The sequence below is a fragment of the Kickxella alabastrina genome (genome assembly GCF_025024165.1).
Source record: "Kickxella alabastrina strain RSA 675 chromosome Unknown BX661scaffold_11, whole genome shotgun sequence".
Lineage (NCBI taxonomy): Eukaryota > Fungi > Kickxellomycota > Kickxellomycetes > Kickxellales > Kickxellaceae > Kickxella > Kickxella alabastrina.
Window position 1 is genome coordinate 506295 of NW_026251482.1, and position 14684 is coordinate 520978.

The 14684-nt window shown below is 49.5% G+C and overlaps 5 protein-coding genes across 5 annotated transcripts; 2 read left to right on the top strand and 3 right to left on the bottom strand.

The window, feature by feature from the left end:
- Positions 1-243: 243 nt before the first annotated feature.
- On the bottom strand, positions 244-1684 carry BX661DRAFT_182662 (uncharacterized protein). Its single transcript, XM_051536035.1, has one exon. The coding sequence runs from the start codon at positions 1516-1518 to the stop codon at positions 703-705; it is 816 nt and encodes a 271-aa protein (XP_051391752.1). The 5' UTR covers positions 1519-1684; the 3' UTR covers positions 244-702.
- Positions 1679-2801, top strand: BX661DRAFT_182663 (uncharacterized protein). Its single transcript, XM_051536036.1, has one exon. It carries the CDS (start codon positions 2105-2107, stop codon positions 2714-2716), a length of 612 nt encoding a protein of 203 aa, XP_051391753.1. The 5' UTR covers positions 1679-2104; the 3' UTR covers positions 2717-2801.
- On the top strand, positions 2788-6582 carry BX661DRAFT_224628 (uncharacterized protein). Its single transcript, XM_051538911.1, has one exon. The coding sequence runs from the start codon at positions 2847-2849 to the stop codon at positions 6537-6539; it is 3693 nt and encodes a 1230-aa protein (XP_051391754.1). The 5' UTR covers positions 2788-2846; the 3' UTR covers positions 6540-6582.
- BX661DRAFT_182673 (uncharacterized protein) lies at positions 6581-8505 on the bottom strand. The gene has a single exon (XM_051536037.1). The coding sequence runs from the start codon at positions 8334-8336 to the stop codon at positions 6609-6611; it is 1728 nt and encodes a 575-aa protein (XP_051391755.1). The 5' UTR covers positions 8337-8505; the 3' UTR covers positions 6581-6608.
- A 1501-nt stretch (positions 8506-10006) lies between these two features.
- Positions 10007-11032, bottom strand: BX661DRAFT_18770 (uncharacterized protein). Its single transcript, XM_051537290.1, has one exon. It carries the CDS (start codon positions 10807-10809, stop codon positions 10126-10128), a length of 684 nt encoding a protein of 227 aa, XP_051391756.1. The 5' UTR covers positions 10810-11032; the 3' UTR covers positions 10007-10125.
- Positions 11033-14684: the final 3652 nt, after the last annotated feature.

Here is a 14684-nt window from a genome sequence, read left to right on the forward strand (position 1 = left end):
ATATTTACTGGAATAAAAAAAAGTGATGGGGAAGAGGGGGTGGGAGGGATTGGGTGATCCATGAGTCTGGACTGGAATTTAAAAGAAATTTACCGCTTTGCATTTTTTTTTTTTAAAGAGCTGCATGCAGTATTTAAAGCGCAAAAAAAGATGAGGCGATCGAGCGTGTGAGCAAGGTGAGCAAGGTGAGCAAGGTTGGGTGAGTGAGCCGAAAAAGCTTGTGAGCAATCACACCCTCCTTTTTTTTCTCACTTGCATTTTGCTATCTCTATCGGTAACCTTATTTTCCCTATTTTCCCTATTTTCTTTTTCGAAAATGAGCTCTGACAAATTCATTGACAAACAAGTAGTGTTTCTCTATGCGTCACAAACCGGCAACGCCGAAAGCATCAGCCACAACATCTACCTCGAGGCCATCCGTCGCGGGTTCCGCGCCTCCCACCACGTCCTCGACGACTACAGGAAATTCAACTTTGACTCCCTCCGCACCATCGTCTTTGTGGTCTCCACCACAGGCGATGGCGACCCGCCGGATAACTCGGCGAGGTTCTGGCGGGTCCTGCGTAAATCATCCAAGCAGTCTGAGGCTTATGCCCATTTGAGGTATGCGGTGTTGGGCTTGGGGGATACTAATTATTCGAACTTTTGCAATACTGCGCAGAGGCTGGATAAGCAGCTGGAGGAGGCCGGGGCGAGGAGGTTTTATCGGAAGGGGCTGGCGGATGACGCCACGGGGATGGAGGATGTTGTGGAGCCATGGATCGATGGGTTGTGGGAGAAGCTGGAGGAGATCGCGGAGTGCAGCGGGAAGAAAGACGAAGGGGGCGAGAAGGGCGAGAAGGGCGAGAAGGGTGAAGAGGGTGAAGAGGGTGAAGAGGGTGAAGAGGCCAAGGAGGCCAAGGAGGGTGAAGAGGCCAAGGAGGCCAAGGAGGGTGAAGAGGCCAAGGAGGCTGAAGAGGCCAAGGAGGCCATGGAGGCTGAGGAGCCCAAGGAGGCTGAGGAGATGAACAAGGCCGCCTCTGTCGACCAGGCTGCCGCCGGGTTGGGCGCGCTAAGCCTGTCGGACGCCGACGGGTCCGCTGGCATCCCCCCAGTGGTCCTCGACTTCCGCGCAATGTCCGGCCTCAGCGCGCTCACCGGCGTACCCCGCGCCCCCGCGGCCCTCTGCACCACGGCCATTGGCCCCCCACCACCAGCACCCGGCGCCCGCGACTCCGCAGCCTCGCTTCCGCCGTGGCACCTGGACATCTGCAGCAGCTCCACCTCCGACCCAGAGCAGCAGCCGTTTGTCGCCGCACTTCGGTCACGCGAGCCGCTAACATCGGACGACGCAGTGAAGCGCACGCTCCTGGCCGAGCTGCAGCTGCCGGCCCCGGACCGCACGTGCAGCCGCGCCGGCGACGCATTCAACGTGTATGCGCCCAACGATCCGCGCAAGGTAGCAGCGCTCCTGCAGCAGCTGCGGCTGGACGGCGAGGCCGGTGGCCGGCTGGCCGTGGGATCGCTGGACGAGCGCATTGCAGTGCCGGTGCACCTGCGCAGATTCACCACCGCCGTTGGCGGCAGCGCCCACACCGCGGACAGCGCCCACACCGCGGACAGCGCCCACACCGCGGACAGCGCCCACACCGCGGACAGCGCCCACACCGCGGACAGCGCCCACACCGCGGACAGCGCCCACACCACCCACACCGCCCACACCGCCCACACCGCCCACACCGCCCACACTGTCGACAGCGTCCTAAGGTGGGCGGTGGACCTGCACCAAGCGCCGAAGCGCCAGGCCCTGCGCGCGCTAGCAGACTGCTGCGCAGAGGCGGAGGACCGCGAGCGGCTGCTGTTCCTGAGCAGCCGGCAGGGCACGGGCCAGTACGAGCGCCTGCGCGCACAAAGCGCCGGGGTCCCCGAGACCCTTGCGCTCTTCCCCTCGTGCCGCCCGACGCTGGCCAGGCTCCTGGATCTTCTGCCGCCGCTGCTGCCGCGCTCGTACTCCGTGTGCAATGCACCCCAGGGCGGGCGGTGGCGCTTTGCGTTTAATGTCGTTGAGTATGCGCTGGAGGTGGCCGACCCGTTTGCGCAGCGCGAGGAGCAGGCCGTGGTGCGGATGGAGCGCCGTGGCGTGTGCACGCCGTTTCTGGCCGCGCTGCCGTTGGGCGCGCCGCTGCTGGTGGCCAGGCGCCCGGCGGCCTTTCGGCTGGCGCCGGCGGATGTGCCGGTTATTATGGTTGGCCCGGGAACCGGGGTGGCGCCGTTCATTGGCTTCCTTGAGCAGCGCGCAGTGCAGCGGCCCTTGCCCGAGGCGCCGATGTGGCTGTTTTTCGGATGCCGCAGTGCGCAGCACGATTTTTTGTTCCGCCGCCAGCTCGAGGATGCGCAGGAGGCTGGCCGCCTGCGGCTGTCCGTCAGCTTCAGCAGAGACGGGCGCGGGGCGCAGTATGGCGGCCGCGGCTATGTACAGGATGCGATGGTGGAGCATGGGGAGGAGATCGCGGAGATCATGGCGCAGGGCAAGGCTGTTATTTACGTGTGCGGCGACGCTAAGGGGATGGGGAAGGACGTCAATGCTGCGCTGGTGGGGATCCTTGTGCGCTACGCGGAGGCGCACCCCGAATGGCTTGCGCAGCTTGGCGTGGCCAAAATGGACCCGGCGGCTGCTGCCAAGCTGCTTATGCAGTGGGCTGCAGAGAAGCGCTACCTGAGGGATCTTTGGGCTTGAATAAAAAAAAAACCTAATTTTCCCAGGTTTCTTTTTCTTTTTTCTTTTTCCTTTTCCTTCATTGTAATTTATTTATTTGAAAATTTTTCTTCCATACTGTTATTTACACTAAATCCAATTAAAAAATATTATGAAATCACACCGGCCAGGCCGCAAGCCGACGGCCTCGCCGCCACCCTCCGCAGCGCTCAGCGACACGACTCTTGACACGCTCTATCTCTCAGACACGCGCACTCCTCTGGACCCGGCGATCCTCAGCGAGCTGCTGGGCACTCTTCAGCAGCAGCAGCAGGACACGGATGATTACACCCAAATAACAAACCCCACCGTGCTCCTGGGCCTGCACTCCCTGGACGACTTTGAGCGCCAGGCCGCCAACCACCATCATATGGGTACTTTTGACGAGGCTGAGCTGTCGGCAGCATTGGGTCAGATCGACTGGTCCACTTTTATGCCTCCCCCGCCACCGCAGCACCAGCAGCACCAGCAGCACCAGCAGCACCAGCAGCTGATGCAGCAGCAGGGGGGGTCGGAGAGCTTGTTGTTTCCAGAGTCGCCATGGGATCTGCCAGAGCAAAGCGATGAGGCGGAAGAAGAAGAAGGGGAGGAGGAGGAGGAGGAGGAGGAGGACGAGGGAATGCATGTGGATGGCTCCATGGAGCTGGAGGAGCTGTCAATGTTCTCGGCACTTCTCGGCAACGTGTCGGCCTTTGAGGACTTTCTGGCCACCCTCAGTTTGAATCAGCTACGCCAATGCGCTGCCACAGTCAACTCTGTGCTGGTCAGGAGAGAAAGTGGCATGGACGTGCGCTCCTCCTCCAAAAACAACAACAGCAACAGCAACAGCAACAGCAACACTAACAACAGCAGACCGCCGCCATTACCATTAAACCAGCAGCAGCAGCAGCAGAACTACCAGCAGCAGAACTATCAGCAGCAGAACTATCAGCACCAGTACCAGCAGAACTACCACCAGCAGTATCACCAACACCAGCAGCAGCTGGTGCAGCGGAGAGTGGCGCCACCCCTGTCCTTGCTGCACGAGGATAACACCGTGCCGTTGTCTGGGCCTACCCTGGATTTGCTGCGCGAGTGGCTGGAGCCGTCCACGGCCGACAGCGTCATCACCGCCTTACACGCTGCCAACCTCACTGCAGCCGCCAACATGGCCACGGCCACCGCTGACGAAGCCCAGCAACAGTCGCTGTTCGCCCATACCCCGCTGCTACCGATACCGCCGCCACCGCCGCCCTTCCCATCCACAGCGTCCTCTCCGCTACCATCGGCATCGACACCGGCATCGGCATCTCTACCGCAGCCTCAGAAGCAGCAGCAGCAGCAGCAGCAGCAGCAGCGGCGGCAGAATCAGAATCAGTCGCAGCAGACTCAGCCAGAACCCGCCCCACCCTCCTCCTCCACCGCCTCTACCACTGCCGCCCCTCAGCAGCAGCCAACAGTCGGCGGGCCACAGCTCGAAACCGACTCAGACTCCATCCCCTGGCTAATCTTCGTCTACGCACAAAAAGGCAAACCACGCCAACACCGAATCCGCATCGATATTGACCGAGCGCCGCTCCCAGCAATCCCACAAAGCTTCCAAACCAATAACTGCGTTTACCCAAGGGCAAACTGCTCCCGCGCCCAGTATGCCGGCAACCGGTGGAGCTACGAAACGGAGTGTAATTCGCTAGGATGGAAATTGGCTTTTCTCAACCAGGAGCTTTTGTCTGGGAGGAGGGGGTTGTTGCAGACGGCGGTCAATAACTATCGTACGATGGTGGCTGGGAGGAAGAGTCGGAGGATTACGAGGATGGAGAAGGCTAAGATGGGAGGCGCAGCGAAGAGGAGTCTCGAGGAGGCAGAAGCTGAGGCGGATGCTGAGGCGGAGGCTGAGGCGGAGGCTGAGGCAGAGGCGGAGGCGGAGGCGGAGGGGATCCAGGCTACGGTTGTGGCGGAGAGCGCGAAGCGGCAGCGGAAAGACAGCGTTGCGTCAGCACCACCAGAGGAGGAGGAGCAAGAGGCGGAGCTGACGCCAACGGCAGCAGAGCCGGCGCCCTCGCCCTCGCCTTCGCCCTCGCCCGCCCCAGCCCTCCCCCCCAACGCCCCCGCCGCGGCCTCGGCCTCGTCCTCGTCCTCATCTTCTGCGGAAACAGCCAAAAGCCTAACGATCAACGCATTTATCAGCGGCAAATTCACGCGCATCCGGATCAACATCGACCTCACCACACCCACCGCCACATCCACACAAGTCCCGCGCACTTTTCAGCACCAACACGCAGTCTTCCCACGCGCCCTAATCGCGCCCAAATCCAAATACGACTCCCTATCCCCGGGCCGCTGGGAATTCGAAACCACCTGCAATGAGCTTGCGTGGAAGCTCGCTTGGCTGAATAAACCCCGGTTGGAGGGGAGGAAGCCGCTGATTCAGAGGTGTTTGGACGTTTATCGTGCGAGGTTTAGGCTGCCGCCGTGGAAGTGGCTGGCGTGCTTTGCGGGGGAAATGAAGGGTGTGGTAGATGAGAGATTCTTTGAGTATTGGGCGCAGAGGCCTGGGAAGAGAAGATGGAGAGGAGAGGAGACGGTTCAGACTCAGCTGATGCTGCTGCAGCAAAAGGAAGTTGAGCCGGAGCCGGTGGTTGAGGATCAGGAGCCGAGGAAGGGGAAGAGCGTGGCGGGTGCCAGCAGTAGCGGCGGAACCAAGCGGAACTTGCAGCTGCAGAAGGAGGCTCGGAAGGACGAGGAAGGAAAGGCTCACCAGAAGGAGCAGCATCAGGAGCACGAGCAGGAAGAAGAAGAAGGGGAACAGGAGCAGCCGCTGAGCGAGCCGCTGAGCTCCACTACTCATACTCTTTCTGCAACCACTGCTGCTGAGAGGTCACCGCTCGCGGCGTCCTCTGCTCGTCCGCTGCCATCACCAGCACCGAAGCCCCTACCATTGACAGCAAAGCCCCCAGTACCGGCACTGACAGCATCGACAGCAGCACTCACAGTAGCGACACCTGCACCTGCACCTACACCTACACCTACACCCGCACCTACACCTGCACCTGCACCTGCACCTGCACCTGCACCTGCACCTGCATCTGCACCTGCATCTGCACCTGCACTGGCGCCGGCACTGGCGAAGGTGCTCCCGTTAAATTCGGATTCGGCAACACCGGTACAGCTGCGCCCAGCACCGAAGGTGCCGCTATCGAAGGTGGCTGCCAGACCCCTGGCTATGCCTGTGCCTCCTCGCCAACCGCAACCGCAACCGCAACAGCAACAGCAACAGCAACAGAAGCAGCAACATATATCTGCTTTGCCTCGCCAAACACAGCCACTGCGTCCGCATCTGCACCCGAATTCGAATATGCCGCAGAGACGCGTGCCACCGACGTCCACATCGACATCGACATTGGCATCGGCATCAGCATCGGCACCCAGACAGCCTGTCGCCATGGCTCCACGCCCGACACCGCCTCCCAACACCACCAATACCAACAGTGGTTTTGCTAAACTGGGCACCATGCCCAGCAGTGTCATGCCTAAGCGTCCTGCCGCTATGCCTAGCCAACCGACACAACCCAGACCAACATTACAACCCAACAGCAGCAACAGCAGCAGTGGCAGTTCGGCGAAATCAGTCAAGGCGCAGGCAGCAGCCAATATGCTGACCGATGTTTTGCGCCAGTTGGCTAGAAAGGACCCGTCGCTGGCTACTTTGAAGGGTGTTGGTTTGGATAAAGCGCAGCCGGAATCAGGTGCCCAGTGCGATGATGCCACGCTAGATGCTAAATTGGCTGAAGCTGAGAAACTCATCATTGATATGCACAAGAACTAAAAAGCTTGATTTTTTAAAATAAACTCAGTTACCAGTTACCAACAAAAAAACAATTAAAATAACTTAGTCTTACCCATGTCTATTGCGGCGCGCAAACGCCCTGATTCTGCCCGCGTACTCTGCAAAATGCTCTTGTTGCATGATCTCGGAAATATGCGCGTAGAATTCCGGCCCATCGTCGCCAACCAGAGTGAACCTTGCGCGCCCAGCCACTGCAACTCCCACCAGAGCGACGGTCTCGGCCAAATACTCCACCAAGCAGAACCGCCTCACCCCAACCACCATTGCACGCAGTCCCCTGCCGATTTCCTCACCCACCGCCCGCATATAATCTGGAATTCCTTTCTTTTCCATGCCCTCAATCATTGGCGCACAAATCGGCGCCGCACAATGCAAAGTGTGCAAAGCGGGAGCACATCGCAGAATTGTCACAATATCAGAAAGCTCCAGTTGACATCCTGGAACCACCAGCGTACGGATCGCAAAGAACATTGGTAATCCGCTGGATTCCCTGTTTCGCTTGACGAGCAGGCCAGTGGACAGGTCGCCGGTGAACACAAAAGAGCGGAGGCTCGTGTAGGATACCCCAGCGGCGTCGATAATCTGGGTAACGCAGTGGTTGACTATTGCCTTCCGGGGCTGCACCAGCAAGTGGCCTGGTGGGAAGTTGTTTACTAAGCGGATGCGCTGGAGGTGAGGGAACTGGGCGCTGGTGAATGCCCGATGTTGATCTACCATGTTTACAAACCTGGGGTCCGTCCAAACGTCGATTTCCTCCAGCATACTGACCCCGCCAGCGCCCCTGAACAACACATTGTCGGAGTAGGGAAATACTCCGCTTACTTTTGCTGACCGGATCCACGGGAAATGAACCACAGCGGAGGAGCCCGTAAGTGCCTCTGCCACCTTCGACTCTTCCAAAGGTTCTGCCATGTTAAACATAATTTTCTCCAGGCACCCATACACCACCGGATCGCCCATCCCGTTGATCAATATCTCTACCGCCAATGCATCCGTCCATTTATTGAGCTCCAATACTACAAGTGTCTTGGCATTGCGTCGGATACATTCCACGACCGGCGCGGTATTTACATGACACGTGTATGCAAAATGCGTCAATCCTGGAATCTCCGCCGGCTCAACCCTTGTGCGTGTGAGGTCATCGGAACTCTGCACAAATGATAATTTTTTAACCCCGCGGTAGAGCTCCTCAGTGGCTGTGTATAGGCGGCCGAGAAATACCGTGGCTTTTGTAGAATCATATTTAGAGCTCAACGATATGTCGACTAGCTCGACTGCGGGCACCATCTGCCTGAACGCCCGGAAAATCGCAGTAGCATCCACCAGGGTGTCAACCCTCTCTAGCATCATTGTGTCGTAATATTGTCCCTTATTATTAACACTAACAAAGAGCGAATGCGCTGCTGGGTAGATTGGCCGAGAAGACGGCGTTTTCATAAATTTTGAATGCTTGTACATGTACATTAATGGAATCCACCCGCCAATACGCACATGGACTGTTTTCACCAAGTGGGAAGTGGGGAATGTGGGTGTCCCGAGGCATATGGGCCAATATGGGAAAGTGAAGGACTGGTTAGCTAGAATTTGGAAATTAAAGTAAACATCTTCAAATGACTTGTTGATAATGATTGTGCGCCATAGGTGGCAGCTGTGGAGAATGGATAGGGCTACAGATGTGTCGGTATTGCGGTTTCCAGAGTCGCCGGCTAGGTAGTATTTGACTACTAACTCGATGACGAGCAAAGGCAGTGTCTGAAAAACCGAATACGATGACATATTTGGGTGTGGAATATAATTTGAATATAAAAGTCGGTTAAAGTAAATAGAAAAAATAATACATTGAGAGTAAATTAATAATAAAAAAAGAGAAGAAAAATGAAGTGCCTGTAAAGCAGACATTAAAAATATTCTTACAAATTGTGTGCCAGCTACTAATTCGAATTATATTCATTCTTTCTTCAACAAAAAAAGGCATTATTCTTATTTCGCCAAATGAATACACACCATTATAGACAAAAAATACAGTAGCTGGATTAGGGTGTTTACAATGTGTAATATCTGGCCATTGTGTTTTTGCCAATCTAATTGTTCGACTCTAAGATCAAAAATGCCTTTATCTGCATATATTTCCGCTTTAAATTCTCGAATAGTGCAAGAACCATATGGCCACATAAGCCGCTTTTCAGTAATTGGACATTCGACTACTGTAGTTACCATTTTATAATCAAATTATTATATAATATGTGTAACTGCAAATGTAAATATATCAAAACAATTGGTGACATTTATCTAATATCACCGTGACTAAATGTAATTTTCGTTTTTTCACCCCACGTAGAGTATTGTTCGTATTCAGTCATTTTTATATTTACTAATGTAAGACTAGAACGTGGCATTATTTTCCGCTACCCATATGCATTCCTAGTTTGTCTCCTCTTTATTCTGTGCAACTTTGAAATATTGACTTTTATCATTTAAAATTATTAAAAATGACTTTAATCAAAAGATGATATCCGATATTTGCATTATTTTAGGCAGAGAAGAAGCTGTTGGATATTCACCAAACTATACCCCCAGCATTATAGCACAGGCCGCCTTCTATATCAACTGTTAAAAGGTGGATTAACAGGTTTTGTCGCGGACACATGTATATTGAAGATGAGTCTCAAAGCAGCCATCCAAAACTCGAAATTGCACAGCTTCATTGCGCCGATATTTGCAAGACGATCGGCCAATTTTCACATACAAGAGCTGGGAATTTAGCTGAGCACTACGATTGTTTGGTGACAGCAATGCAAAAGGCCATCCGTTGTGATTTGAGCTATAAAATGGTTCTTCAGCAATTGGTCCTTCATTCCCTCACTGATGGGGTTAAGGTAACGCACATTGGGTTCTGCCAACGGTTCATCAAGAACTTCGCCGGCTCTTCCAGAACAAATATATATATAACATTCTTACATGCGAAGAAGCGTATGTCTACCTGAAAATGCCATTATATGGCTCGGCAGCCAGGGTATATACCATTGGAGATCAGATAGTACCTGCCCAAGTTCGTTCGCACTTTGGTCAAGACAATTTTATTACTCTTATCTTCTGCAAAACTGGTATTATTCACGCCAACCTCAACATCAAACCGCGCACTGCCAATAGTGAATACTTTGTCAAGAATGGCATTAATCCCGTATTTGCCAAGTGTAAAAAATGCACAAGAACGCCAACCCCAGCAGAATCGTATTTGACCAGAACAATGCACCACCACCTCACAAACCAAAACGTACGTTGTACCACATTTTGCAGATTGGGATGAAACAACTTGAAGCAGTACCATACCAGGCCCAGCGACATGTTTTTAATGCGCGGGAAAAGCCAAATCTCACAAGCTCAGAGGTCGCAATTTAAAGGACATTCGAGTGGTGAAAAATGCATGGCTGTGGTACCAAAAAAGCACTGTGTCACGTAATCATTGAAGGTAGCCAATCACCCCCTAGGCGAATATTTGTTGTTTCGCGCAAGGCTTATAATAAGTCCTTGCGGACGCAAAAAACTAGTCGTTTTTGGTTTCAGTTTAGTTATAATTGAAATAAAATATATTGACACGCTTAAAAATAGCTGTCTCATTGCTGACAATTCGCGACACGAACTCATGCAGAAACCCAATGCCCCATGGGGACATGCCCTGGTCATCCTGGCGGACACACGCAGTGATGACATCGACAGCGCCCAGCTTCAGCAGCTGCACCATCTGTGGATTTGCCATCTCCATTGCATTTTCCTCTGCTGCTGCCAGCCGATATGCTGTGAGAAAAGTACACAGCCGCACGAGACTCTCGACCGGCATGCGCAAAAGCTCAAGCTCAGACATTGGCTGGCGTGCGACACCGAGCAATGCAGGCAGAAACGCCAGGTCGATCATCCCCCAGTGGTACTCAGTGCACAACGCAAACTGCTTTGCCATGGCTGCACATACCAACACAAGCATGGTGTTTGATTTCTGCCTCTGCTTGCTGCTGCCTTGAGCCAAGATATTGGCTGACTGCAGAAGTGTTTTGCTGAACACCTCAAGAAACCTGCAGCCACCTGCCTGCCGCATGTGCCGCTTGGATACTGCCGCGTCTGATGTGTCTAGCAACCCGAGCAGCGTGGTGGCTGCCCACATCACCACTTCTTTCTCCCTGGGCGCGCACATAGCCTCTACCAGCGCCTCGATGTCTCCGGCCCAAACCACCCTGCCGATCTGCTGCAGCATCATGACTAGCACCTGCAGCAACACAACTGTCCTCAATCGACCCTCCTTCTCCTTTGCTGTTGAACTTCCCTGGGCCTGCGCGACTATCAGCTGCAGAATCTCTCACCGCATGGCCATATCGAGCACCAGCCCAGACGCAGCACTCTGCAGCTTAAAGTTGCCCGAATTCAGCGCCAATTATGCCAAGAGATTAGCCATTTCAAGCGTCTGAATGTACAACGCTGTCTCATTGTCCGCACTCCCTTTTGGAACCATTGGTCCCAGCGTACCAGGTGTGTTGCCGTCGTTTCATTTATTGGTGTGCGTAGCAGAAAGCTAACTCGTACTGCGATTGGCCTAAATATGAGAAAGTACCTGGTACGTGCTGAGCTCTGCCCCGACGCCAATTTCAAGGTGGTACCAGCTATCGTCTATGCTAGCAAAATATTATCGAAAGTGTGTGAAAAATACTAAAAAGTAAAATGCGAAATTGGAATTGGAAAGGAAAGGAAAAATGATAAAAATGGAACAATTGGAAACAAAAACGTTAAAATGGAATCATTTGGCAAAATAGCAAAAATCGAAAATTATGGATGAAATCAACCATGTTCAAGTAAAATTGGCCAATGTGCGAGTTTAAAAGGATGTTTACAGTTAAAGTGATCGGTGAAAGGTGATCGGTGGGTTGGTGAATCTGTAAATAAAAGAGGGACAGTCAAGAGTTTTAATCTTTATTAAACGCGAAGAAAATATTAGTAAAATGTAAATATTTTATCTTTAACTTTTGTTGTTTTTAATAAATATTTTTACAACCCAAAAAATTAACTGCAAAAGATAATTTTATAATAAGAGGGGGTGTGAGGAGCACTAGTTGTCTAGTGTTAGAAAAGTAAGGGTGATTTTATAAAAGGTTTTATTACTGATGTTTCTAAAATACTACTAAGGCCGGCTTCATCTTATATATGTGCCTCGTCACCTTTGTTGCGCACATTGCCAATTGTGCGCTCCGTTGGTGAGAACTGGATCTTCTGCAAGCAGACCGGTATCTTGGCAAGTAAATGTTGTGGTTGTCGTGTGTATACACTCATGCGTGTGCATTGCAAAATGGGGAGCATGTTTGAGCATCAATGTAATGCCTCCCTAATTTAAGCCTGCATAATCCAATTAGTGCCCTATCAATCGACATGCAGATGGGAACTTGTTTCACGATTCTCAACCTCGACATCCACTTCCATATTTTCAGTCTGTGCAACAATCTTATGAAACTCTTGAATAATTTTATTAATGGTTATCTTTTTTGGGGGGTTTTGATTTATTGAGATTGAGATTGCAGCGCTAATAATATTAGAAGCTTTATTAAATTATGTTGGAATATAGGACGTTCTATGAACGTGTAGATAAATTATAATGCTATAAGGTATATTTAACAACTAAGTGATATGCACTGTGTAAAGTAAAGAGTAGTGAGCATATTGCTCTGGTCACTGTGTGACATTGATTTATTGTGGCCAAACAGCCAAGACTGGTTAATCAGTTGATCGCCATCAACCAATAAATTCAATAATTTTGTTCTTATTGTATTCAGCATTATTTTTGTTCAATATATTAATGACAATATCATCATCTAGGCACTTTTATTTAAAATTATTGCTTTTAATTTGGGTAGGATATCAATATTAATTGGCATGTTATATTTGCTTTTAACTTTTCTGGAAATAAGTATATCATCTTTGTCATTTCTTACTGCTATACTCACTTTGAAATTAATTATCTTATTAAGCGGGTGAATTGACTGTACTTTGTATATGTAGTCAAAAGCTTTCAAGCTTGAATTCAACTGAAAATATTTGTAAAAATTGCTTTCACCGTTGTCGGCTATATCCGCGGGCTTGCTTGGGTGTGAGGATTCGGTTTTCCCCTCACTGGGCACTCTTAATAAGTTTTGAAATCATATTTAGAAGTGGATAAAAATAATGTGAACAAAAAATGTATGAATTTAATGATGTAATATAAAGAAAAAATTGTAAAATAAAATAAAGTAGGCGGATCTATGTATATACCATTAAATATTTTTTAAATTGTGCAATACCCGCTAATAAAAAGAAAAATTGCTGCTCGAAGCAGAATAAAATGTGAGGGCACCAAAATAAACAATAAAATGAAAAGCTATTTATATAAACGACAATGTGAGGACGCCAAACTAAAATATAAAAATGTTATGTAAGAGGGAGGGTGGGGAGCACTACTATAATAGTGTTAGAAAATGGGTGTGAAATTACAAAAATTTTATTACTAGTGTTTCTAAAGTGCTATTATCGCCGATCTTGCCTTATATATCTCCTTGTCTTTATGGCACTCACTGGCAGTTGTGTGCTCTGTTCGCGAGAACTGGTCCTTATGAAAGTAACCCGGGTCTTTGATATGGCATAATTGGCATGTCTGTATTCTTGCGCCCAGCACATCCATTTCGGGACAGGCATTATGTGTGGATGTCAATTGTGGCGCCTAATTTGATCCCCTGTAATTCGGCCCGTATCAGATCCATCTGTGAGCTGACGAGAATCTGTCTCATGAGTTTTGCCCTCAGCGTCTACCTCCATATCCTCGGGCTGTGTAACAAAAAGGAATATTTTATTTTATAAAAGACAAAGGGACATGCCATTGTATAAATAATAAATGACATGGAGCCTGTCACGCAATTCTTTTGTTAAAAACTTGAAGCAAAGAAAAATGTTTAATCATGCAGGCAGAAAAATCTTGGCAAACAGCAGGCAGCAAATAAATAAATAAAAATGTATAGGCGTGTCCTTTGTCGACAAACTTGGCCAAAGCTACGCTGTTTTAATGCTTCAAAATGGTGGAATTTTTAGATGAATTTTGTCGACATTAAATTTATTTTAATAGACCCAATTTATTATGATTGTTATACTCGTGTATGGAACTAAAATGAATTACTATTTTTGCCCTACTAAAATACTAATTTAAAAATAATCGGGTAAAAAGAAGAAAGAAACGCGCGCTGAGGCGGCAGTATCTGGTCTTTCCCATTTTTAATACATGTTGACTATTACTTTTGTTCTTCAGCATGTGTGGGAATAGTTGTGGGTACAATCATTCTATACCCCGCCTTTTGTAATTCAGTTATTTCCTTAGCTGAAGACATGAGAACTTCTATATATTCTTTTCCTGTGTCCAATATTAGTTTGCCCGCAAAGTCTTTAGCCTTCCAAACATACTTGATTGCCTTATTAATGGCTGTAGAATGATAAATTTTAACCCGTATATAAATACATGTTTCTCGTGAAAATTCTATAAAATCACAGGGCGGAATATATTTGCGATATTTTCCGTTTGTTATGGTAACGTAAACAAGCATATTCTTATGCATTTTCTTAAAAATTTTTTAATATCTGCTGAAATTTCAGAATGACTTTTGTTTTCAAATAACTCCCAAAGCTCATATTCAAGCCAAGTATCAGACGACTATACAGTTGAGGATATAAATCCAGCAATTTTTATATCGCGAGTTTGAATCGAAGAATTGGACATAGGTGTTGACCCCATAGGTGAAAAATTAAGCATGTTTTGTAGATTGGTTGCTTAAAAGTGGTTTTGTGTAGCTTGAAGCTTAACTTAAAATGGAGCTTGAAGAGTAGTTAAATATTGTGATGTGTGTTAAACTAAAATATTTTAAAAGTTGGAGGACCAAATCCCTGCCTTATATATTACGCCAAAGCACGCGCATTATGTTAACGCTAATAAAAAACGACTGCCCAAACTGAACTTAGTATACTAACAATGAATAAAACCATAAAAATGGAATGGTATGGCATGATATGAATGTATACTATAATAAAAAACAGCTGAAATAAATTAAAAAGAATGATTGTCACAATAGC